A 27,473-nucleotide genomic window follows, 5' to 3' on the forward strand; every position below is an offset into this window, starting at 1 on the left:
CGAGTCGCTCCATGAGCGCTGCCTTGTCAGCCGCAGCTTTAATGCGTGCGGAAGATGTTGATGAAATTCGACTTTGCTGTGACAATGTTTTCGAAGGTGGCTTTACACTTGAGATATTAGAGACACTGTCTTCAGGATTTATTTCATCCAAACTTTCAACAGCTTGATCATTAAGAGCAGTATTGCTTTGTTCAGTATACGGCTCGCCTGCTTCCTGCAACCAAACCTTTACTTTGTCCATAAAAACAGAGAATGCTGTCACCTTAGACTGAAAATGTGCGCTTTGCTTTTTCACTTCATCTTCTGGCAGTTGCAAACTTAAAAAGGATTCTTGCAAAGCGTTTGCATCTTGATAGCATTTAATAAACTTCCCAAATTCAGAAGACACTTCCTTAACGTTCTCATGTGAGGTCATTAAAGCAGAAATTTTCCCCATGTACTTAGATGCTTGCTTACACATTGAACTCCGCTTTTCTTGGCATGTCTTTATATACAAATCCAAACCTTTTGGCGTAAATTTGATGCTTCTTTTCTCTTCTTGCATCTGAGTGTCATCCTCTTGTTTACGCTCTTGTTTACTCTTAATATCCGACATTTTTATTGTCCTCTTGGATTATTTCAAACATTATAAAGATGCACAGCACACTGAGAATCCATAGCATAAAGCGCAAACATGATTGCAGTGAACAAACATTTCCACAGAGGGCGTTGGCATGTTTCAATTAGTGATCCTATTATGCACAAATTTAGTACATCAAAACTCAGTTCATCAGTCTTTGTAGTGAAATAATGTCTTTAAACTCCAATAGCTTCACCGTTTTCCTTTACGGCTTAAACAATATCACTCACCAGCTTTGATGAACGAGTGACATGTTGATCCAGGCTTCAACATCAAATCCGTCTGGAGTACTTACAGACGATCCAGTAACTTTTATTCGAGTTCGACGGTGATCCTTGAAATCCATATATCCAACATATCCATTAATGAAGGATTATTCCTTTGTCCACGGGCAGGTTTTTTACTTTTTGTAGTGGCAATTCCTTTTGTTTGACAAACCAAACATCCCACAATTAAAAGTCCACAAGCCACTGCTGCACTGAGATAATATTTCGTACGCAGGCAAAAGAAGTCCACTGTCCAAACTTTAAAGTTGCGTTTTTATGGTTTATTTTATCCAGTTTGGCAAGCAATAACAAGATCCATTTTTAGTTACTTCCTGCTGCTTCTCCTGCTCTGGTAAAAAAAAAAAAAACATAGGCTCACCCCAGTGCATGCTGGTCCTATACCAGTCTCTTTATTTATAGAAACAAAATGGCCCTACAGCTTTTACTGACTAATTTAACAAGGGAACATCAAACAAACAAAACATTGAAACAAATATTAACCTACAAATAAACTTGTAAATAAACCCCAAAATATAAGTAAACTAACAACAAACTTTAACTAATTTCAAAATAATAAAAAATAAGAACAAATAGCTCCAACAGAAGTTATTGCTGCAGACTGAAGGTTCTGTAAACTACTCAGTCATAGAATGATTACGATATTGAACTAAAACAAATGCCTGAATCCTAAATTATGGATATCCTATTGTGGTGATCTAAAATGTAACACTAAATGTGATTAAAACACTAAAACTCTGGACTCCGGAGCTGAACGACCGCGGGGATCACCAGCCCGAGGAAAACACAAAATACACATGACTCCGTGAGAAAGACAATTCATTCTTGAATGAAGACGTTGATCAGACACATTTAAAATGTAGCCAATTGTGTTTATTATTAAATTATTAAGGAAATAGAAATTTACTATCCAGTATTTTTGTCTTAGTTTTGACTTCTTCTCTTTCTGCATGTCCCAACCTTTGATGGATATGGCGTAAAATCAGTGTTGACACATGCATTTCCCTTTAGAAACTCGAAGCCTGTGTTATCGCTCCCCGCCACCAGAGGCCGCTGTCCCCCTCGTTGTGCTCATGCAGCGGCACGCAGCATCAGCCTGGTCAGAGGCAGCAGAGTGTCGGGAACTCCAGCAGCTCCTCTCTCTATATTTCCACTGAGGCTCTGTTTTTGGGATTCATTCATCCCCGTCAGAGCTGCTGCTCGGTCCGCACAGACAGGATCTCCTCTTCCATCTACCCGTCCATCCACCTATCCGTGTTCACCTCCCCCTCTGCCCAGAGGTGCGCAGCGTCCGCATCTGCACCTCAGAAGGTCAGACACAATATTTTCGATCATCGGACCTGTCAACTTTTTTCTTTCTTTTTTTCCTCTCTTTCCCCCATTTCTGTCCTCTTGATTTCATCACCGGAGGAATTACTACTGAATTCAGCGGTCACCGGTGAGTCGCCCTGCCGGTGTTTTCTCGTGAGGTGAAATCCCCGCAATATAGAGGCGTGGAAGCGATCAGACTTGTGGTCAGGCCAAGAGGTCTGATATATTAGCAGCTGAGGGAATCCTTTTAAGGAAGCTCGTGTTTCCTGAGGTGAGGTTGAGTCTCATGGGGGGAAAGTCTATCCTAAGTGTTGCTGGGATTGCTTTAAATTAACCTTAACCATAGCTTAATGTAATTTAGTCTGTGGTCTTAATGACGTGTTGCAAGTTGGAAAAGTCTTGCAAGTCAGTTATTTAGGAAATTAAAATGGAGCAATGAAAGAGAAAGCCAGAATCCAGTTTTGTAATACAACCAAAAGAGTTCAGTCTTTATGAATATGCAGTTTCGTGTTACTCTGCTGCTTGATCTCCCTTCTCCTTCTCCATTCGCATTCATGGGCAGCCCCGAGTACTGCAGAACAGGCCAAATCTTTATGGGATTTAGGGTCCTGTCACCCAGCACTGGTGCCTGCCAAACTGGGCAGAAGAAGAGGGGCAAGTAAATGCTGAGTGGCTTTGATATACTGCTTATGCACTGAATTTCAATCAATTCAATCTGGACTGAAGGCCAGATAAGAATAATAATTAATTATTAAATAGTAATAATAATAATGAAAAATAATATGCATGTACTCATTATATTTAAAACAGAGATAAATGTTGCTATATTGTGTTTATAATAGCTTAAATAAGTGTATAATAGTCCTTTTTGTAAACAGAGCTGTGAAGCATGCACTATAGTCTCTGCCTTCTGATGAAGCATTGTAACTGGTGCATTTACTAAAAAACACAAGTACAACCGACATACTCTGTTTTTGCTACTTAATATCCCTTGAACTGAACTTCCGATTATGATTACATAAACACGTGTTAACCTATAAGAAAAAACCCACTGCAACTAGTTACAATGGACTTTAATGTTAACACTAATGCATAGATAACAGCAACACATCATTAACATATTATATAAATTAGTATGATGTCCAGGATGGGGCCATTCTGCATGGTATCGAGTTCAATGTTAAAGTTGCTCCTAAGGAAATCTCAGAGTACGCACTGACTTATTTGTTAACAGGTCAAATGAGGCCAAACTTATTTACTTTAACTTGAATGAAATTTATTAGAAGAGTTGTGAAGAGTTCTGCTTTTATACTGAGCCACTCCTACTTCTATTTATGTATCAGGATGATGAACGTGTGACAGATACCCGTCACCCCTGGTTGGTGTTCCAGTGTCACCATATGGTAGAAATTTTTGGAATTTTTTTGTATAATATTAAGGCCTGGTCTGGATCGTTACTGAAAATCTAGGTGGCTTTTTTTGGCTTTTACTTAACTAAAAATATAATTTAAATGTTTTCTTAGAGTCAGGGCATTGCAGAAGTATTTTCCCCACTAGTTTCCCTCCAGAGGCTGCGCACCATTTCACTGTATATTCTGATGACAGGCCTGTGGTTTGCCGTCTTTCTATAGCCTGTGGTGCAGCAGGTCTCCTCCCTTGGTTTGGAGCACTGAGGTCTGTAATCTCAGTCAACCACAGCACCACCACCCAGATTCATTTCTCAGGGTAAAAATTACAAAAAGGCCAGCTGGGCACACAGTGGAAAAAAATATATACACGTGCCCAGTTTGACAGTCTGGATGAAGTCGCTGCAGAGCAGAGGTCCACGTGTCAAAATAAGCACACTGCTGCATCCTGGACAGAGGGCATCGAGTCCATCAATCATCAGTCTTTGAATTTCTCTGTTAAAGTTTTTGCTTTTCCTGAAAGTAAACAAGAACAGCTTCACAGAAACACTTTGACAGCACTGGCTATGTAGCCAATTATGGAAAAGTTTATTAAGACAGTCTGATGAGGATCACAGGATTTGCTTTCTAATCTTGTAGTCATTTCTAATCACATGCTGTAGTTAGTGCTGACTGTATTTAACCTTTGCTGTACACAGCGAGTTTGTCTTTCGCCTCTTTTATGTTGATTTGTTAAGAATGTTCTAATTAACGTTGAAACTCAATTTAAAGGAATGTTGTAGAAAATACAGAAATTCACTTATTTAGTCTCCTGATGGAAGTTAGCTGAGATCGCTCATTTGTACCTATAAAGTCTGGACACCCTTAGCTTAGCTTAGCTTAGCAACAGTCTGGTGCTGTGAATTCCTAAAGCGTTGCCGTTACCATGTGTTGCTCAAAAACTGTCTGAGAATGAAGTCATTCCACCCAGCCAAAAAAGAAAAGAAAAAAAGACCCTTTTCTGTAATAAACTAGATGTATAAAATGGACGTAGTTCCTGTGGTGCGTCAACGGTAGCATCTTGGCTAGTTAAGACTGGTAGTGTTGCTAGTTAAGACCAGCGGTCCCAAACCTTTTTTGCACCACGGGTCGGTTTAATGTCAGACAATATTTTCACGGACCGGCCTTTAAGGTGTCGCAGATAAATACAACAAAATAAAATGATACGACCAAGACAAAAACTGTGGTATTTTGTAAATATAATAATAAACACGAATTCACTGTGTAATTGTGTAACTTTATTAGCAGTGTCCTCCTAAAATCCGGGAAAAGACCCAGGGAAACCGAGTTAACGATAAAAACCCTGAAAAATCATAAATTTCACACCCGAGCCTCAACTCTCGCGGCCTGGTACCAAACGACTCACGGACCGGCCCCATGGGTTGGGAACTGCTGGTTAAGACAAGCAACACCAGCAGAAATGCATTCGTAAGCCGTATATATGCGACAAACAGACATGCATGTCAGCTAACAGTACAGAACTTTATCGCTCAAGTATTTTGTACACACACAAGGAATTGGGCTCAGGTCACTTCTTTGCTCTCAATGCACACTGCACAATAGGCAACAGACAATACTGACAATAGCAACATGGCACAAATAATAACACACTGGAAGCCTGGCAGATATAATGAACTGCCGGGGTAGCACAGGGTGGCTGATCTGGAAATCTGTGTACGACCGTGGTCAAGAATTCCAGATAGTGGAGGGAAGGCCTGGCAGGCGCTCACTGGCTGTAGCTGCCTGTCAGTCAAAGTAAACACATCTGTAACTCTTGTATTCAGATGGATGAATTTCCCACAGAGGACAAATACCTTAAGGAACTGAATTTTTGGCACTTCTAGTTGAACCAAAGATCATTTTTATTAACTTTAGAAAAAGTTGGGCCAGCAGTTTTCACTAGTCTTTACAGCATGCTAGTTAAGCTAGACTACAGTCACGGTAAAGACTCACTTGTTGAAGTAAATCCAGAGAGCTGTCTTTCCCTCTTCTTTTTTCCCCATCTCCAGATTCAGTTGAGAGAATCAGTTCTAACAAGCAGTGATTTGTTATCCAACAACAGTATCAGACTTCAGCTAGCCAGGTTTTTATCAGGTTTTTTTTTTTAAAAAAGAGCAGAAGAAAAAGAGGAGGCTCCATATTTACAAGAGACAACATGCAAATGCACCTTTGTTAGCGCTGGACGAGTGCAGTGCTAAGGTCAGCCAAGCTAGTCACAGCTTGTCTTACCTCTGTACCGCATGCAGGTGAGATGAAGTTGATAGTGATTACCACGTTTGACACATAAAGGTGGCAAACACACAGGCTGTTGTCTTTCAGAATGTGAGAAAAATTGCTCTTTAAAATGCATCCCTGCTTTACTTGTAGTGCTTATCCTGGCTCATAGCTGTTGTTTTTCCTTTCTCTGGCTGATCCTATGTTTCTTTGACCTTGGATCCATGTTGAAACAACATATCATTTGTTTTTGTCTTGGCAGCCACTGGAATTTGCTCTCTGTCAAAAGAAAGCTCTACATGTGTTGAGTAAAATAGAGAAGACACCTCAGCCTCACTAAAGCAGATCATCCTGTGACTTCATTGCATGACTGAGGTGTGTGCGTGTGTGTGTGTGTACATGTATGTGTTTGGATGAAGGATGGAGCAGGTGTGGAGGCCATAAAAGGCAAAACAGGAAGACGAATGGCCGAGTCGATAGGGAGACACGTCTCTGTGCTTCTCTTCTTCCTCTCAGTGGTGATTCCCTGCTGCTGCGTGGGAGAACAAGGGATCACTGCAGCAGTGTGTGTGTGTGTGTGTGTGGTTACAGCAATGTGTGCGGTTACAGCAATGTGTGCGAGATGGGAAACAGAGGGAGAGCAAACACGAGCGTAAAAGTGAGAAACAAGGCAGAAAAAAAAAGTGCTGTAACAGCCATACATATTCCCTTCATGTCCTGTTTACATTCAACTGAAGACTTTTCCTTTAGCATCTACTGTCTGTGTAAACACTGTGCATGGAGCTAAAAGAGAAGCTTTTATCTCCCTTTAGAGCGCGGTTGTTATGGATGTTACTAATTCTTATAGCTAGCATTTGATGGAGTGAATAAACATTTTAGAAGACAGAGGGTGTGTTTTACAGAAGTAGCAGCAGGTCTGGTGCACAGCGAACTCCAGTATCAGTAGATACTCATGTCCCCTCAAGCAAACTGTCCAGACTTTTATAATGCAGGTGTTAGATAGACACCAATAACAAAACAGATTAGATAGCTCAGATTAGATTAGTGAATGTCCGTCTCTCTATGTTAGCTCTTTCAAAGACTGGTGACCTGTCCACAGTGTACCCTACCTCTCACCCTGGAAACGTTGGAATGACCAAAATATAATATCCCAGAGGCGTTCTGTTGAATTTGGGTCAGAAAGACTTGGGGGTTCGTCAGTGGTGTCACTTCCTTTATCCTCTAGGATAGGGGTGGGCAACTCCAAGCCTCAAGGGCCAGTGTCCTGCAGGTTTTAATTATCACTCTTGATCAACACACCTGAATCAAATATTAGTTCGTTACCAGGCCTCTGGAGAACTTCAAGACATGCTGAAGAGGTCACTTAACAATTTGAATCAGCTGTATCTGATTAACCCCCAAGGAGGCCATTTACGTGAAAAGGGAAAGACCATCTCTGAATCGAGGAGGGGCCTAAGGGTACATCTTTCGCATCTTACAATGCTGTGATTGCAGCCATTCCCCAACTCTCTGTGAATGGTACTCATGGCCATTGATCAGTGGTTGTTGATCAATGGTCATGAGAATTTGCATAATTAAGATTAAAGGACTGACCTCCCAGCCCATTGTTCCCTCAGTGGGCTGGTTTCAGTCATTATGCAAATGCCCTGTTTATAAGATTGGGGAAACCTGCAATCAGCTGAGACTGAAGAAGTCACTTGGATGATTGACGAAACGTTTCTCCCACAAAACACTACGTCCAGATGAACAGAATCAACTTTTGGAGATTTACTTACCTGGATGATTGAGAATGCATCAAGATGAATCAGCTGTACTGGATCAAGGAGACATCCTGCAGGACCCCGGCACTCGAGGCCTGGAGTTGCCTACCTCTGCTCTAGGAACACGAAGCTGGGCATTGTTGCGCACCACGAGGAATCCAGGACCCACTGCACCGGCATGGGCTCTGACAACGGGTCCAGGAGTTTTATTCTGATAACTAATGGCAGCCATTGCGCTGCAGGGTGTGGTTGCACAGCATGTAGAGGTTTGTGAGTCTCTCCATGGGAAAAATGTCAGTTTTTGAGCGGTATATTATGGTACACAGCAAACTAAGGAAGCGATGAGTCTGTAAACAGACAGCAGTTGTTTTTGGTTGTTAGTATCATTTCATATCTGATGGCTCCATATCATAGTGTTTACCTAATATGCAAAAGATCCCTGCTGCGAGATCAGGATGAGACTGTAAAAAGTCTCCCAACTTAAATATGTGGAACTATGTAAAACCCTGTGAGCAACAGAGTAGCCACAATAAGTTTCTAGTGTTATTTCATATCTGATATTTTACAGAGCTTGTTTAACAGGTGGGATCTAAGTGCCGTTTGATTGTGATTACACTGATAAGCGTACGTGCCGTCAGTTTCACAAAAAAAACCTTGGTTAGATCGCTCGTCTTCAATGCCATGTTTTTGCTTCCTACTGCGTCGAATAGACAGAGGGGAGAGACTGTGGTTCCACCATTTATTATACATAGGACGACCACGTTATCGACATAGATTGCAAAACAGATGGATGTCGCTACAGTGATGTCACCCACTGGTTTGTCAAGTCCCATTTTAAAGCCTTGATGCGAGTGCTGTGTCGACACGTTGTTTACTGGAGCAACTAACCAGCCAACTGCTCAGAGTGTCCTTTAAAACAAAGACTAAACAAGATGAACTGGCCTGTCTCTAAAAGCAGCCACACACTTAATCAGAACTTTAAGCCTTAATAGCATTTAAATGGGTGGGTCATGTGAAAAATGTACCCCTATACTGTTTGTTTTAAACCAGGTTGTAAACATGCTTCCTCTGTCTTAAAGACATGGGAGTCTGTGACTTGATTTTAGACCCAGCCTTAATGACTCTGTTTAAATGTGGCAGTTTCATTCATTCTAAGCACTCAGGAAATAAAGGGTCAATGTTGCATCACCGAGGCAGTGATATTAATATTGGTTGGAGATGTAATGACACATTTCAAACTTGAACAGTGGGAGAATGCCACTCAGGGTTAAACTCAGTGATTCATCTTTGTCCTCGAAACTGCCAAACACCACAAACTTAGCTGGGAGGACAGAACACAACGTCATTATTCCTATTACAGCAGCGGTTTTACTCACTGCTTTGACTGTGCTGTTTGGTTATCGGAGCCACATCAGCAATGACCGAAACAAATATTTAAAGATGCTGGCAGCTGCCGTGACACCACCCGCCGAGTAGGAGACGTAGACAGATGATCGATCTCCACTTGGGTCACACAGAGCGGCACGCTGTCACACCATATATAGACATATGTGTGTTGCTATGAAGGGGAAAAGGTTAGTTTAAAACATATGTGTGTGTTTAAGCGTCTGCCTGGAGTAAAGGAGAAGAAAACTGGATGCTGGCCACTTAATAATTTCAGCCAGTGTGAAGTTGGGTGTGTGTCAGTGCCAGCAACATATTAACCAAGCACAGCTTTTATTTAACTGGGCACACGAACGTGTGATCCGGTTTCAGCTTTCTCTCATTTTCCTGCTGTAGCTCATTTCAGCCAACAAAGAGCGAGAAGTCCAAACGGATCGTCTGTACTTCATGTAATGTACACAACGGTGACTGACGATAAATCTGTTCAAAAACTTGGCTGACAAACTTCAGCACGCTATAAATGGCTGTCTTAATTATTGAACGGCAAAGTTATGTGGTGTTAAATTAGAGTGTACATTTAAAAATAATTCACAGAACAAATTACTGTTGTCTCTTGACATCTGCCTGTTCAACATCATTCTGTTGTAGTTTTGCTGCTCTGCTTGGGATCATTGTCGTATTGCATGATCCAGGGTTTAGCTGTTGGCCACACATTTGACTCTCGTATACTTGGTGTACAGAGGAGTTCGTGGGTGGCTCGGGGACTGCAAGGTGCCCAGGTCTTGTAGGTGCAGAACAAGCTCAAATCATCACCGCTCCACCACCGTGCTGGACACCTGGCATGAGATCTTTGTGTTTCTTGCTAATTGTGGTGCTGTGTAATATTATTACAGTACCTTGTAGTACCATATCACCCTATTAGAGCACTTCGCTCTCGCACTGCAGGCCTACTTGTTGTTCCTAGAGTATTTAAAAGTAGAATGGGAGGCAGAGCCTTCAGTTTTCAGGCCCCTCTTCTGTGGAACCAGCTTCCAGTTTGGATTCGGGAGACAGACACTATCTCTACTTTTAAGATTAGGCTTCAAACTTTCCTTTTTCCTAAAGCATATAGTTAGGGCTGGACCAGGTGACCCCGAATCCTCCCTTAGTTATGCTGCAACAGGTGTAGGCTGCTCGGCGATTGCCATGATGCACTAGTTGTTTCTTCTTCACTGACTATGTGTTAATAGACCTCTCTGCATTGAATCATATCTGTTATTAACCTCTGTCTCTCTTCCACAGCATGTCTTTATCCTGTCCTCCTTCTCTCACCCCAACCAATCACAGCAGATGGCCCCGCCCCTCCCTGAGCCTGGTTCTGTTGGAGGTTTCTTCCTGTTAAAAGGGAGTTTTTCCTTCCCACTGTCGCCAAAGTGCTTGCTCATAGGGGGTCATATGATTGTTGTGTTTTTCTCTGTATGTATTATTGTAGCGTCTACCTTACAATATAAAGCGCCTTGAGGTGATTGTTGCTGTGATTTGATGCTGTATAAATAAAATTGAATTGAATTATTGCCACTTTAGTTTCATGTGTCCAAACGCCACTGATCCATAAGTCTTATGATTTGTTCAGATCAAACTTTGCAAACGTAAGCTGTGTTTACATGTTCTGACACTATGTTCTGTAAAACCTTCCAAAAAAGCCATACTTGCTCAGTGTTTTTCTAATTCTACTGTCATGGACTTTAACATTCAACATGCTGACTGAGGCCCGTAGAGTCTGAGATGTAGCTGTTGGCTTATTACACTTTCTCTGAGCATGGCACAGTCTGACCTTTTCAGTAACTGGGGAGACTGTCACTTGCCAGAGTTTTTTCACTAACACACAGCGGGATTAACTGAGGCATCACTCCTCCTGATCACTGGCATCAGGTGACTGTGAGAGCTGGAGATCTTGGTTCCTACAGCAAGCCAAGATCTTACTTTGAGTATCATTGCACGGGTGGCAGGTATACAGAAATAGTGATTACTTCAGTGTCCATGTGTTGAAGTGTTCAAAGACAGTCAGGCTGACAAATAAAGGTAGCCCCTTCCCACATACTGTACCTTTAACTGTGGCTTGTGGTTGACAAGCTGCACCTCTGCACTGCAGCACATTAGAAGAAAGGATTTGCGAACAGATAATGTCGACAACTTTGCTTCCCAAGTAGATTTGTGACTAAGCTGTATGTTTTTCTGCACATATCGTTGCTAAACTGCAGCGCAGTGAGAAAAAATGAAAATTATCTTTAGCTGCAGCTGCCCAGCCAAACACAGCATGACTTCCCACATAAACTTGGGGTGTTACATTCTCTCTGTCAGCACTGGTGCTAATGGGAAACACAGCAGTCTCCTGCTAGTTTGTCCCAGGATTGCTCTGAAGTCATCAAGCTAAGATTTGAATTAAAGCCTTGTCAGTATCTGTTCTCGGGTCAAAGGTCCGAGTGGAATCCAGGAGAAAAACAGAGTGATCAGGCCAGAAGTTTAGAGTCAATTACCAAGAGAGACAGCGCCACAGCTGCTTGTTTTCTTATTAAACAGACGGGCGTGTGGCTGTTTCATCTGGCTGTACTGGTGTTTTCTTTTTGAATGGATGATTTCAGATCTCGGTGTTCTCCCCCACTCTCTCCTGTCTTTATCACTTCACATTTTTCATGCACCAACATAAACAACCATAGCCTGGGTAGATCAACAGCCTAAAAAAAGATGGACATGACTGTCCAACATTCACTTCACTATGTTGTTGGAAATGGAAAACTCACTGATTTGTGGGTTTGTGATTTGTATCGGTTCTCTCCTGTGGAGGTACAGTGAGAGGTGTGTGAGGGCCATCACCTTCAGATGATTAAAGCTCCATAGACAGATGACAGCTGCAGGAAGGTTGCAGTGTGCATTTCATCCTCGGTGACTGCTGATGGATTAATAGTGTTTTAAAGCTGGTATCTCCTTTCCTGGTATTCTCCTTTTTTTCACTTTCACTTTGACTTTTGAATTCAGCCCTCTCTCTGCATGTTAATCGTTTTCATTTCCATCAAACGATGTGGCATCTTTTCATTTCTAACACATTACAAAGTCCATATCAGTGTAGACATGATTCTTTTCCACTGAGAGCTGACATGTTTTCACATCGTTTCATTCATTTTTTGAGTAAGTGAATCAGCCTTTCTACTGATATTTTCTTTAACCTGTACACAATGAACTCATCACCTTTTTAGACTGAACTTGATCCTTTCAGTACCAAAAATTGCAACAAAAAAAAGGAAGAAAGAAAATGCTTTGGTCCTGAATTTGTGGCCATCTTCTTAAAAGAGCTGCTAGCATCACAATCTTCATGTTATCTATGCAACCTTGTCCACATAAAATCAGGTTTTTATATTTATTTGCAAGTAGTGATGTGACACTGACGTATGAATTATTTCATTTTATTTGCTAAAACTATTTATTTCCTTTTCATCACATTCAGTCATAGTCTGCTACTTCTGCTTGCTTCCTTGAACACTTTCTCTGTGACTCACTTCTGATGGTGGAAATGTTTCGTGAAATCTCAAGTTCAAGGTTCTTTATTTGTCACATGCATAGTTATACAAGTATAACACACAGTGAAATGTAGCCTGACACGCTCCTCGACATGTGCAAAAATGGGGGGGGTAGAGGAAGAACATATATATATATATATATATATATATATATATATATAGTATATACATTGGGTGAGTGTGCAGTAGTAGCAGCAAGCAGGTGAATTCTGTACATTAATATGAATCTGCAGTGGAGCTAAACGTAGACGCACCTTAAAGATACATTACCTCGTCTCCTCAGACGCTGCTTCCTGGATGGAGGATGTTTGGTGCTGACCTCGGAGATCACTGATTGGCTCGCTGAGCTTCTCTCGTCACAGCTGCTGTCATGGCCAAAAGCCCGGAGGTGAAGCTGGCCGTCTTCGGCAGAGCCGGGGTGGGAAAGTCAGGTAAACATCAGTGTGTGCTTGTGTGTGTTTGTTCGAGCTCTAACAAAGGACTGTTTTACTGTGCGCACACTTTTAGTTCTTCGAGTGGCTCAAACTAATATATTAAACAACTTCACCATAGGACTAGGTGCATAAATGTGGTTTTTGTTCCCAATCTCCTTCCGCCTCATTAATGTTGCCATATTGTGTCTTCATAGTTTGTGCTTTCCAGTGTTTTCCCTCCATCGTCCCTTCAGGATTTTTATGCTTGCTGTAAAAATCATACTGACTTTGTTTGCATTGTCACCAATGCAGTAGGTGGTTGTTATCGGTCTGGCTTAAAAGCCTTCATTCCCGCAGATAAGTAAGTTGAGTCATTATCATCTGGTTTCAGCTTTCCTCCATAAGCTGCAGCCACTCACGCTCAGCTGGCACCGTGTACGTTTTCTCTGTAATAAAACAGACCATGTGTTTCCCGTTGGCGGAAAATCAAGCCTGATTGCTTCTATGTAGCAATCAGATGTTAGAAAACAGGCCTTGGCGGGATCTCCTCTGTGTTAAAGGAGGCCATTAAAATGTCGTTGGAGGTCAATTCAAGTGCTGCACTGAGAAGTATAACGACTGAGGAGCTCATAGCCTCCAGCTGGAAGGAGTGCAGCTCTGAAGCACGTCAGTGAGGATGATGGCATCTGACGTAAGTCTGGGTTCTTCTTCAGAACATACCTTGAAGCTTGAATCTGCTGCTTCTTTCCATGAACTGAAAAGTGTGATGTTGGTGCTGGAAGCTCATCATTTCATCAAGTTTTTATCCCCCCCTGCAAAAAAAATATATATCAGGGAGCTGACATCTGTCCATGTCAATCACATTGCTGCAGTTCCCGTCTTTTACTGCGACTTTCTGTTTTGTAGACGCTAGCCTGTCATTCACATCCAAACTTCTGGAAATAAGATTAGTGTTCCGGTTTCTGTCTTCAATGTATGAACATGTCACTGCTCATTTTCTCTAAGAACAAAACGAAAAGCACCTCACTGATAACTTTTCCAACAGCTGCAAGCAGTTACTGCTGATTATTTCCTGCAGTGTTTCACATGTATTTTGACAGTCACACAACTGTCAAAATACGTGTGAAAAAGCTGATGGAAACAGATAAAATAGTACAAAAAAAATTTCACAGCAGTTTGTGAAATTCTTGCAAGATGTAATATATTGAGTCCTGTGCCTGGATAGAAAGCCATGACCATGCAATCTTTATGTCCCAATGAATCGCAAGTCACAGCTGTCCCTGTGCTTTCAGACAGGAGTTTCAATAGAAACTGCCTTCAGACACTCAGGACTTATTTATATTTTTACTCATTAGAACCTAAGTGGTACAGGCACAAAAATGTGTCTTTTAAAGTTGTCCAAACTTTAAAGAAAAAAACCTCTTTATTTGTAGCAATTTTGTGATTATTTCTCACCTTGCCATAAGACTAGGCTGCAAAGTCTGCAGCCATGCTAACACATCTGTGTTTGGAACAAACAGTGGCTCAAATGAAATAGAGGCTGGTCAGTGACCCCCTTGCAACCTCGGCTTGCTAGAGAAAAATCCATATTCCCTGAATAGTTGGCGAGTGGTTGCTGGAGGTTTCCTCCAATGCACCAAAACCTCCCTGTATTTGCTTTCATCAGCAGATTGCAACAGTTACGTCTGCAACCTCCATGCAATTTCCAGGTGTCTGCAGGAATGGAGCATTTAGCTTTATGAATGTTGAGAACAATCACCTGCAGAGAAAATGTTGGGCCTTAACACTGCAACCAACACAAAGAGAAAACACTGGGGCTTGGGTGCAACTTTAACTTTGTAGCCAAACTTTCTGTTTCCAGTTTGCATTGCATTTTTCAAACTTTCTGCTTGGTGAGCTGAGCCGGTTTTTGATTCAGCACCATATACCTCTTTACACTCTAGTGGCTACCAGCAACCACATGCCAGCCAGTTGCAGAGTATACACTTAGTAACCCTAGTAACCACTGGTCACTAACCAGGCTCTAGACCTATCGAATGGGGTTTAAAAATCAGTTCCACAGCTACCTCCAACAACCTTTAGCAACTTGTCAGAGGACACACATTGTTCCTCAGCGACCAGAGGTTGCTCTGTTCTCTGGCTGATTAGTCTCTGGGCCTGTGTGAATGTGGCCTCACATGCCTCATGGTTTCTATTTACACTGATTCTTATTGAGTGGGTTAGCATTTGCCATTTGTACTAAAATCAAAGTGCAGTTGATGGTGTATTGCAGATATATATATATATTTTTTTTTGCATGTTTCAAATGTTTTTAACTTGTTGCACATAAAACTTGCAGTCAGCTGAGAACAACATACATTATGTCATTCTGGCCAGTCAGTGGTTTACTCAAGATATCAGTACAACTGCAGCTCATTATAACTCTGAAAGAGAAGTCACAGCTCACTGAAGTCAGTTGGTTTCATCCTTTCAGACTGAGTGTCTGTGAAAAACTTCTCAAGGAGTCTGATAATGGTAATATTTCAGCGAGGACTGAGCTATAGAACTTTCTCACAGGCCTTTTCCAGAGTTTTGGTGGAGTGCTCGTCTCCTAAGTTGTTGTAGAAGTGTAGAAGAACAGAAAATTGTAACAAGCTTGAGAACAATGACATTGATGCTCCTTCTTCTGGTGACAAAGCCACTTGCTCAATGAAAGGTTTCTTCCTCTCTCACATGGACATTTGATCTTCACGTGGACAGCTGCAGCTTTGTATTTGCCTGATCCTCGTGTCACCAGCATGTCTCCCTTTTGCTTTATTTTAATGTACAAAAACAGAGCACAGCATGACAACAGGCATTGTTGCCACATCTGATGCTTCGTGTAGCCCTGGTGATCCTTTCAGCAATGAGCAGCTCTCATCTAAACATAGGCCTTCACTGGAAACTGGCAGATGCTATCAGATCAATCAGTTTGCTTCTCAGTGGGAAAACATCTGCATTTGGGCAATAAATTACACTCCTCCTGCGCGCACATTGTAACAGGGAGGAAAAGCAAAATAACAACGTTAAGCAGATTTAATATGTTGTTTTGGAGCCGTACTGTGAACTTCATAAATCTCTTATCAATGCAGTTTAGCTAAAAGCTTTTAAACACAAGGTTGTGAACCCTCAGTTCAGTCTTTAACCTACCTGAAGTGTGTTCAATCAGAACACTAAATTCCATCTTTGTGCTGCATTTTTGTTTGTTTGTTTACATGTTTTGTCAGGTTTGTTCAAATTGCTATCAATTCAACCAACGAAAACCTTGAACAATTTGCAGTCCTTGAGTGTTAAATGTTCCTTCTGATTCCAAACACTTTAACAGCTTTAGATTTCTGATACTTAGTTTAACTTGGAAAAAAATGTCAGGTATCAGTGTTTCATCTTTACTTTAGACAGCAGTACCGGTGGTATTTTCACTTTAGCTGTGATTATTCCGAATGATCAGCAGCAGACCTCTGGGGTGTCTCAAAATTGTTTGATTTGTCAGAGTGCAGCACATCAAGTAAATATTCTGTTCCATGAGCTATTTCTGACTTTTAATACATGCTGTATTAGGAAAAACACGGCAGCAGATTATTATGTTTAACACTGCAGAGAACATCAGTCAATATCTGAGCGTAGAGGCACTTTCTCCCTCTGCTGCCTCGCCATCTTTCAACAGTTCTATTGTATAGAGAGAGGACTCACAGCAGAAATGACTTCCAGGCTCTTTATTGCACACACTGACAGATTGTTACAGTTATAATAAATTTTAGAATATTACAGAGAGGACCTTTGCCTGGAATTCATATTAACATTTTTTGAGCCTTACCATCGTGTCTCAAGAGTTGGGAGTTCGCCTTGTAATCGGAAGGCTGCCGGTTCGAGCCCCGGCTTGGACAGTTGTGTCCTTGGGCAAGACACTTCACCTGTTGCCTACTGGTGGTGGTCAGAGGACCCGTGGTGCCAGTGTCCGGCAGCCTAGCCTCTGTCAGTGCGCCCCAGGGTAGCTACAATGTAGCTGCCATCACCAGTGTGTGGATGGGTGGATGACTGGTTGTGTAAAGTGCTTTGGGGTCCATAGGGACTAGTAAAGCGCTATACAAATACAGGCCATTTACCATTTACCAATATTGCCATTAAAGCTGCCCTCAAATAAATGAGACTAGAATGGATTAGCCAGCATTTATAACTGCATTAATCAGTATTCACATTTATGCTCATTCACACTACAACAAAGTGCTTATAAAATTTTAAACAATTAAATGACTAATATAGAATTATTTATTTTGTATTGCAGGTCAACAAAAAACAAAAAACAAAAATCACTAAATTAACAAAAATATGCTGCTTTTAAAAAAAACCCTCGGACAGATTTCATCATGTGCAAAACCAAGACATACTGTTGAAACTAGAGATGGCATGATACCACTTTTTTATGTCCGATACCGATATAATAAATTTGGATATCTGCCGATACCGATATGAATCCGATATAGTGTGGTTTTTTTAATCAATAAAACAGTTTTTTTAATATCTTGCTGTTTTTTGTATAAGTTCATACTCAAGTGTTGGATCAAGGACACATCTAAAACCTGCAGGACTCCAGCCCTCGAGGCCTGGAGTTTGACACCTGTGCCTTAGGCAGTATTATGAAAAGGCGTATCGTACATTTTCATTGCTATGCCAATGATACTCAGCTTTTTCTATCCATGTTGCTAAGTTTAGATAAAACTGAGGTTACTGTACTCAACCCTAAAGTTTTAGAAATATGGTATCCCCAGTAACACTGTGAGGAATCCTGAAGTAATTTCTGATATGTTCCTGCCTTTCTTTCAAAATTTGGAAAGTCTCAGAGTGAAACGGTGAAAACTAGTTCAAGCATTTATTGCTTCTAGACTGGACTATTGTAATTCATTATTATCAGGTGGTCCTAAAAGAAACTCCCTGAGAAGCCTTCAATTGATCCAAAAGGCTGGAGTGGGAGTACTGGCAGGGACTAGAAAGAGAGCAGATTTCTCCCACACTGGCTTCTCTTCATATGTGTCTGTTTTCCTGTCCTCCTCCTTGAGTCTCATTCTGCCAGAGCTTTCTTCTTGTGAAAAGGGAGTTTTTCCTTTCCACTGTTGCCAAGTGCTTGCTCATAGGGGTCATCTGATTGTTGGTGTTGTGATTTTTTTCCCTAGACTTCAGCCTAGTGTAGCTTAAATGTTTCAGTCCACATATAAAAAGCAAAGTTAGTACTAAAATTATGTTTACTAGTATTATTGCCTTTGTCATCTTCATAAGCTGATCGTGTGTGCTCTGTTCCTTCTGCTGTGAATGTGCTGCCAGTAATTACTAATAAACAAAAATAACTGTAAGAAAGTGTTTTTCACAGGCTGGCTTTCACTTATTCTGTCTGTTTATATAGCATTCACATTAACAGAGGGAAATGTGCTTTGTAACTTCTCTGGAAATTCTTTCGGAAAGTTAACTTCAAGGCGTGTGAAGCGCCAGCTCGTAAAAACTCTTGTCTCGTCACTCCTCAAACATGCCGCCTTCCCCTCCTCTCACTGGCCTGTCTGACAGCCAGACAGCAGAACAAAAACAAAGGAGTGAGCTAAAATGTGTCTGCTTCTGAAATACCACTTGCTTACCACATTCATTGCCAAGAAGAGGACCGTGGATCAGCCTGATGTATGGTCTGGAGATGTAAACAGACATTCAGAGGGCGGACAGGGGAGACGAGGCCACAAAAACAAAACACTACTGTGTTGGACTCTACTGTGAAAAACTACTGTAAAAAGATTATTTGGTATTGTTTTTTTCTTTTTGCAGAAAAACAAAATATGGATTAGATGTTGTAACACTTACAGTAATATAATCTCTTTTTTTTTTTTTTTTTTTTTTGTGTCCCGTTTGGATCTTTAGCCATCAGAATTGTTGTCTTAAGGCCAAGAAAGATGCCAAGCGGATTTATTTTACCAAGTGGATCATCATGGCCTTGCCATATTGGTCCATTTGATTGACCTTTATTATAATTATGTATTTATTTTATTTTCGGTTGATACAAACGGGACAGACGTGACTGGGGGATAGGACAGGGAGAAAGAATGAAAGAAAGAGAGGGAGAGAAAGAAAACCAAAGGGAGAAGAGACGGTGAGAAGGGGGGGAAGAAAGGAAAAAACAAACAAACAAACAAAACGCCTGGATCACCTGTATGGAGAAAAAAAAACAGAAGAGAAAGCAAACAACAAAGAGCAACATAATAAAAACAGCACCATCACAATAAACTAGCTAGCAGTAGATAACAGTAGATACTAAATAATAAACGATATTGTGCAGCACGCAAGATAGACAGCGCACAATGTGCTTTGAGGCAGCAGCCAAGAAAGGTGTAGTCCGCGTCTGTGAACACCCGTGTGTACACCTGTGTGCATACCTGTGTGGATCAGCATGCTTGTATTCCAAAGGTTTCTCCATGTAACGATCTGCTAGGGAGTGTGGGGAGCCATAGCCCCGTCCACCAGGGTATGAAGCAGGTATGGAGGAGATCCAGGCCCCAGATATCCAGAGGGGCCCAGAGTACAAGGACCCGAGGAGGACCACCAAAGGGGGGGGGAACCGTGCCACCCTCCTGGGAAGAGCTGAGTAGAGCCCCAAACGAGAGGTCACCCCGCAGCTACGGAGCAGAGGCCAGAGGGGGTTGCAGTGGCGTGCCCGCGGGCTCCGCCGGCAGCCAGCTGTGCCAGAGAGGACCGAGCTTCACGCCCAGAGGCCAGAGGCCTGAGGGCATCCCACCCCCCGGAAGGAGCCCAGCCGGGCCACAGGCGCCCGGCCCCGCCAATCGGCCACCAGGAGTGAGCCGGTACATGCATGAGCGCCCAGCCCCAGATGACAAGGACCACCAACACACCAACGTCTAAGGGCATCAGCCACCGGCAGGGAGTGTGGTGAGGGGAGATAGGCCTCCGTACTTTAGAGGGCCTGAGATGTACCCAGAGAGGTTGAGTCTAAGACCCAACCTGACATATAGACACAGACAAACAGGCACACGCGGACACAGACGTGCATTCCCACCCCCATATGCACAACCAAATACTCGGCACTCACCCAACGTGTAGACAGACACAAATAGACGCTGCACAGACAGTCGCACTCCCCAAACATACTCTATATCCCAGGTCCAGGTACCCCCACCCCCAGAGGGGCAAGCCGCACCTAGACCCAGGAGATGTAACCCTTCTCTCTGGGGTGGAGGCAAGCAGACCACCTCCTTATCTGCAGTAGCAGGGAGGCCCCGCATCCCAGACCCCAGTCTGACGGCCAGCACCTCCTCCCAGCCCCCCAGCCCTGGCGGCTAACAGAACCGGGGTGAGTGAAGACCTCAAACCTCCCTACGCCCGCTCATATGTAATGTTGTTGTGTGCTGTTCTAAAGTGCATTTAAAACTCAGGAGAGCATGGTACTAGCTTCCTCTCAGAGAGCAGCACGGCTCCTCCCGAAAACCCTCAGTGTCTAAATGCATTTAAAATTGAGGGTAGGGCACCAGCGCCAGAGGTGGGTTGGAGTACAACGACCATCCTCTGGATGCTGTAAAACGTGCCCACCCCCAAGGCCCTATATGTATGTGTTATGTGAGAGTGTGAGTAATGTGGATGTCTAGGTTGCAGAATAAAATTGAGGCACAGGCGGCCAGAAGGGGACAGAGGGGGAGTGCCTCCCCTGCACCCTGGTGACATACCTGCACCCCAAGCCCTGCGTGTGTGGGTGGGTGTGGTAGAGCGGGAATAGGGAGGCAGCTGAGGATGGGGAGGGAAGAAAGGGAGGGGCAAGCGGCCCCTCCCTGGGGCCAGCTCCCCCGCTGACCCCAGTAGGCACCCCCACGCTCTGGAACCCACCAGGGCAAGGAGGCCCAGGCCCATCCGGACCGGGGCCCGCAGCAGCAGCACTGCCCAGCCCCACAGAGTCCGGGGCAGCCCACCCGACTCCACCCCAGAGAAAACTGCACCCACCCCATCATCCAATCATCTCCCAAACTACACAAGACAATAGACACCCAGGTTGAGTTCATTCTCCCCCTCTCCTATATCTCTCCCCCCACCTGCAGAGTGAGCTCCTGTAGTGAGGAGACCACCTGCAAAGATGTAACAACCTCCCCACCAGTTAGAGAGCCCCCTAGTTGGGCCGATGCACCAGAGGTCCCCTGCACTGGGGCTGAGCCCCCCTGCACCCACCTGCCCACTGCTCCGGCGACACAACAGCCAGGACCCAAGCCCCCAAGGCCCGGCCAGCACCCCAGACCGGGGGGCGGAGCACCCCCAGACCCCCAAGCCTCCACGCCCGTCCCGGACCCTCCCAGGGGCAGCCAGGCTACCAGGCCAGTAACCAACGTCCGCCAGCACAGACCCTCCCCCATCTCCGCTGTACGCAGCCACAAGGAAAACACCATCCAAGAGCCCCAGAGCTTCTAACCAGGTCATGGCCACAGCCCCCAGGTTAGGCCCTCCAGGGAAACGTCCCTAGGGACTCCCCAGACGCCCTAAGGCCGTCCCTACCCCCACATCAACCACAATAGCGAAGGCAGGACCAAACCATGACCCCCCACCCCCACTAGGTGATGAAGCCGATCAAAGGAGCCCAAAGGGATTGATCAAATGTGATGGCAGAGGTTGTATCAAGACTAATGTGATCTATTAGATGGTTTTTATATTGGTTAGAATTAAGATTATTTTTATTTTTCCAGTTAATGAGGACCATTTTCTTGGCAATGCATAGGGCCGTAAAAACAACGTGGGCTGTGTTTATTTCTGCAGTGACCTCATCCAAGTTGCCCAGCAAGCATACTAAAGGGGAGGCTGGAATGTTACATTTCAGACACTTTGATAAGTCTTCACATATCTCACGCCAAAATTTCTGAACTGGTGGACAGAACCAAAGAGCGTGGATGTAATTGTCCGGTGTATTTGCTGTGCAGTGTGAGCAGTTGTTGGAAGGCGTATAGCCCATCTTGAACATCCTATGACCAGTATAGTGCACTCTGTGTAATATTTTGTATTGTATTAATTGCAAACTGGGATTTCTGATCCATTGAAAGGTTTTTAAGCATATCTGAGACCAAAGGTTTGGGTCTAAGTTGATTGATAAATCTGCTTCCCATTTTGCAATAGGAAGGGATATTGATTCATCTATTTTAGAAAGTGTTCTGTATATTTTAGACAATAATTTGGGGGGTTTTAGACTAAGAAATTGTACCACACTTGGTGGTGTTTGTAATTCAGCTTCACTGGGATTAAATTTCTTTTTTACTATGGATTTAATTTGTTGATATTCCAAAAATCGTTTCTTGTTGATCCCATATTGTATAACTAGTCTGTCAAACGAAATAAAGTCTGTTCCTTCCAATATATGTTCCAAGTATTTAATTCCTTTGCAACTCCAATCTGAAAAGTTTATCATATTATTGTTTTGTAATATGTCCGGGTTGTTCCAGATAGGTGTACGTTTGCATGGGATTAATGAAGACTCTGTCATTTTTAGAAACTCCCACCATGCTGTCAGAGAAGAGCTAATATTGATGCTTTTAAAGCATTCATGTCGTTTGATGTTTGAGCTGATAAATGGTAGGTCTGAAATTTCTAGGTTATTACATAGTGCCTGTTCTACATCTATCCAAGGTTCATCTAAGAAGGTGTGTTTAAACCATCTAGAGATGAACTGAAGCCTGTTGGCTAAAAAATAGTGATTAAAGTTAGGCAGATCTAATCCTCCTTTATCCTTGGTCCTTTGTAGTGTTTTTAAGCTGATACGTGGGGGTTTATCTTTTCAAAGGAATTTAGAAATGTACGAGTCTAGAGATCTGAACCAATCTTGTGATGGCTTATTTGGGATCATTGAAAATAAATAGTTTATTTTTGGCAAGATCATCATTTTTATAGCGGCGACCCTTCCCATGAGTGATATGGGTAAAGATTTCCATCTAGCCAGGTCGCCTTCTACTGTCTTTAAAAGTGGGATGTGGTTTAATTTAGTTAATTCTGAAAGTTTAGGAGAGACATTAATACCTAAATATTTTATATTTCCACATTGCAGTGGGGAAGGAGAAGAATTATGGAAGGAGCAATTAATCGGAAGAACTGTTGATTTCGACCAGTTAATTGAATAATCTGAGACACTTGAGAAGGAATTTATCAATGCAATTACCCCAGAGATATTGGTTTGTGAGTTTTGGAGAAAAAGTAACACATCATCTGCATAAAGGCTGATTTTATGTTCTATATTCTTACATTTTATGCCCTTAATTGTTGTAGCCTGTCTAATTGCTGCTGCTAATGGCTCAATAAAAATTGCAAACAGTGAAGGGGAGAGTGGGCATCCCTGTCTGGTGCCCCTCAGAAGAGAGAAGCGGGAGGATGTTTGGTCATTTGTTCTGACACAAGCTGTTGGGGAGTTATATAATATTTTTAACCAGTTTATGAAACAGGGTCCAAAACCAAATTTATGTAAAGTTGCAAATAGAAATTTCCAGTTAACTCTGTCAAATGCTTTTTCTGCATCTAAAGAAAATATTATGGTTTCAGTGTTTTTACTGCATGAGTAGTCTATTAAATTAAGTAATCTACGTGTATTTGTTGATGAGTGCCTACCTTTTATAAAACCAGTTTGGTCAGGATGAATTAAAAGGGGGGTTATTTTCTCTAATCTCTTTGAGAGAGCTTTGCAGATTATTTTAAGGTCTACATTAATAAGGGATATTGGACGATAGCTTGAGGGATATACAGGGTCTTTGCCTGGTTTTTGTAAGAGACTGATATTTGCAGAGTTCATATTTGGTGGTAGTCTACCATTTTCTTTGATTTCCTGCAACATCCTGTGAAAAACTGGTGCCAGAATTGTCCAGAATTCTTTGTAAAAATCTGTTGGAAAACCATCTGGACCTGGAGCCTTATTATTGGGCATACTTATCAGAGCTTCCTGGAGTTCACCTGGCGTCAGTGGCGAATCCAGTGCTATTGCTTGGGTGTCTAATAATTTTGGAAGAGTTATGTTGTCGAGAAATTGATCAATTTCGTTTTTAGATGGGTTTATTTGTGGTGTATATAAAGTTTCATAGAAATCCCTAAAAATGTTATTTATTTTTTTAGGATCATATATTGTATTCCCAGATAAATCTTTAACAGCACATATAGTTGTTTTTTCTTTATTGATTTTTAACTGGTTAGCAAGAAATTGTCCGGATTTGTTACCGTGTTCATAATTTTGCAGGCGAAGTCTTTGTACTAAGAATTTAGTCTTTTTATTAATAATTTCATTTAATTCTAGTTTTGTCTTGTGTATTTTGTTTAATATTTCTTGATCTTGGTGTGACACATAGGCTTTTTCTAAGGATTTGATGTTTTTCTCTAGTTCCTGAATTTTTTTGTTTTCTTCTTTCTTCTTATGTGATGAGAAAGAGATTATTTTACCTCTCATCACGGCTTTCCCTGCTTCCCAGAGGACAGATGCTGATGTTCCAGGAATGTCATTAAAGCCTAAATATAGAGTCCATTCTTTTTTAAAGTATTTGATAAACTCTTTGTCTTTGAGCAGTGATGTATTAAATCTCCAGTTTTTTCTTGGTGTAGTATTATTCATCTGTATTAGTGTTAAAGATACAGGAGCATGATCGCTGACAGCTATAGGATGAATCTCAGTGTCTGTAATGTTACTCAGCAGTGAGCTGCTGACCAGAAAATAATCCAGACGAGAGTAGGAGTGATGGACATGTGAGAAGAAAGTATATTCCTTACTATTGGGGTGAAGGGAGCGCCATGCATCGCAAAGACCAAAGTCGCTCATATACTGTTTGATTATATTTGTGGACTGCCAGTTACGCTGAGTTCCTGCTGTATTGAGCCTATCCATTTCTTCATTTAGTCCCAGGTTGAGGTCTCCCCCCAGAACAATTGTGCAGTCTAGGTGTTCGGAGAGTGTACTAAAAAAACCGTGGAAGAATGAGGGGTCATCAACATTTGGACCATATATACTTACAATACCTAGCTTTTGGTTAAGTATAGATAGTTTGACGATTAGGAATCTGCCCTCTGGATCTATAACTGTATCGAGTACTGTGAAATTAATATTTTTATGTATTAGAATTGCTACTCCTCTTTGTCTAGAATTATAACAGGCTGAGAACACATTAGGAAACTCAGGTGTTTTAAGTTTATTCAAACCTGTGACAGGCATGTGGGTTTCTTGTAATAAAACAACGTCTGCCTGTAATTTTTTAAGTTGGTTAAGTATTTTTAACCTTTTTTCCCTAGAGCCAGCTCCATGCACATTCCATGTGACAAATCTTAGCATGCCCATAGTTGTGTGTTTGTGGCTAATGATGTACGCTGTGTGTCTCGCTTAGACGGGTGAGGAAAATGGAAACACATCATTTTTTTTTTTTTTTTTTTTTTGGTAAGTAAAGAGAAGAAAATGCGCGGCAAGAAGCTCCATAGGTCTGACTATGTGTGTGCATAATAACTAATATGAGCAAATGTGTGCATGTGTCCTATATCTGTGTGCGCTGTGTGGCTGTTGTAAATGTGTTGCCTTTAAACGCATGTGTGTGCGTGATCGTGCAGAGTAAGCATGTAGAAATAGACAGTGTCGTTTGTGAATGGATAGGGAAACAGGTGATCGACATAGTGATAGAAAAGAGAAGCAAATAAACCAAAGAGCAAGGTGCGCGACAAGAGAGAGAGAGGAAAAAAGAAATAAAAACAGAAACATTCCAATTAAAGCATTGGCGGAGAGTGACGGTGACGTTATACTAAATTAGCAAACTGAAATTACATAGTTAAGCAAAAGTTAATACAAGAGAGTGTGAGTGAAGAGAATAGTGTAGCGGATTCTTATCTGGTGTGCGGTCAATACAGCCATGGAGTGGTGCCAGGGTCGCGGTAGAGTTGTCCGTCCACGTAGAGCCGGTCCACGGCGATGACAGCCCGGGAGCCTTTCTGGATAAAACTACGTCGGACTGGGAAGAGGACCCTGCGTCGTTCCAGGATCTCTCTGGGGAACTGATCGTTCACGCTGAAATCCGTTCCTTTCAGCTCTCTGCCGCGACTCTTCACCTGCTCCTTCTGCTTGAAGTGGCCGAATTTGGCTACAATAGGACGTGGTCTCCCACTTCCTGTCTTCGGAGCCCCTATGCGATGCACTCTATCGAACCCTATGTTTTTCACCGTGTCCTCCGGCAGCTTCAGGTGGATTTTAATGAAGCTTCTCACGGTCGTTTCCGGGTCCTCTCCGGCAGACTCTGGAATACCAGAAAACACCAGATTATCTCTCATGCTACGGGCTTGTAAATCTATAACGGTCTCTTTTATTTTTTTATTTTCTATGTTTAATTGGGTCACATTATCGGTTAGAGATTTGACCGAGTCCCGTAGCGTGGCGTTTTCCGCAGCAAGTGTTTCCACCTGCCGCTGGCTGAACTCCAGGGATTCTTTTAGAGATTTAAATTCCCGGTGTAAGATCTCCACCAGGGACAGCCTTGCATCGAAACTGGACAATCGCTTATCGATTGACTCCAGGATGTCGACGATATCTTTGCCGGCAGGCGATGTTGTGCCGGGGGAGTCTGCCGGGCGATATCTTTTAGATGACGGCGTCTCAGCTTTGGCCGGGGAAGACGCGCTCTGGGCCTTCTTCATTACTAAATCTTCAAAGCACCGGTCGATGTATTCTTGGAGAGCGTCTAAACTCTCCTCGTTGTCCTCCAGGGTGTTAGAGATGATAGGACAGATGTTGTTAGTTATATGACAGTTGGTTAGTTTATTTGGCAATACTGAAGTTTAAAGAAACTTTGTTAAATTCTATGCTACCATTCGCTTTTTTTTTTCCGCCAAATCTCCGGCGTCTGACGTCACCTACAACATGGGTCGCTTACCTTTCTCCGTCACTTCCGTCACCTTAACTCCTCAAACATGCCGCCTTCCCCTCCTCTCACTGGCCTGTCTGACAGCCAGACAGCAGAACAAAAACAAAGGAGTGAGCTAAAATGTGTCTGCTTCTGAAATACCACTTGCTTACCACATTCATTGCCAAGAAGAGGACCGTGGATCAGCCTGATGTATGGTCTGGAGATGTAAACAGACATTCAGAGGGCGGACAGGGGAGACGAGGCCACAAAAACAAAACACTACTGTGTTGGACTCTACTGTGAAAAACTACTGTAAAAAGATTATTTGGTATTGTTTTTTTCTTTTTGCAGAAAAACAAAATATGGATTAGATGTTGTAACACTTACAGTAATATAATCTCTAATGAAGAAAATGAGTTTGACTTTACAGTGTGATCTGATTTTGAAACAAACCTGGTGAAAGATGGCACAGTCAAACTTTCTGACTGCAGCGGCCATGCTGCTCCCAAAATCAACTGCTTGTGATTCCTGCTGGGTGAAATGAAATACCTGGAGAGTGATCAAATAACTCACCAGTTATTTGACATCCATCAACAATGCTTGTGTGTAC

General features: G+C 42.5%; 1 protein-coding gene across 3 annotated transcripts in view; it reads left to right on the forward strand.

Moving 5' to 3' along the window:
- Positions 1 to 1,981: 1,981 nt before the first annotated feature.
- Positions 1,982 to 27,473, forward strand: part of rerg (RAS-like, estrogen-regulated, growth inhibitor) — a 57,858-nt gene continuing 32,366 nt past the window's right edge. Inside the window, exons 1-2 of one of the 3 annotated variants that reach the window (XM_084909878.1) lie at positions 1,982 to 2,341; positions 12,854 to 13,001. In XM_084909878.1, coding sequence (XP_084766004.1) covers positions 12,941 to 13,001 — 61 coding nt within the window. In that variant the 5' untranslated portion in view covers positions 1,982 to 2,341; positions 12,854 to 12,940. Of the gene's footprint in view, positions 2,342 to 2,381; positions 2,486 to 12,853; positions 13,002 to 27,473 lie in introns of those variants that run through there. The other 2 variants (XM_084909879.1, XM_084909880.1) reach the window with 2 other exon arrangements.

This window comes from Perissodus microlepis, chromosome 17, assembly GCF_051167445.1.
Source record: "Perissodus microlepis isolate ML-2025 ecotype Zambia chromosome 17, ASM5116744v1, whole genome shotgun sequence".
Classification (NCBI taxonomy): domain Eukaryota; kingdom Metazoa; phylum Chordata; class Actinopteri; order Cichliformes; family Cichlidae; genus Perissodus; species Perissodus microlepis.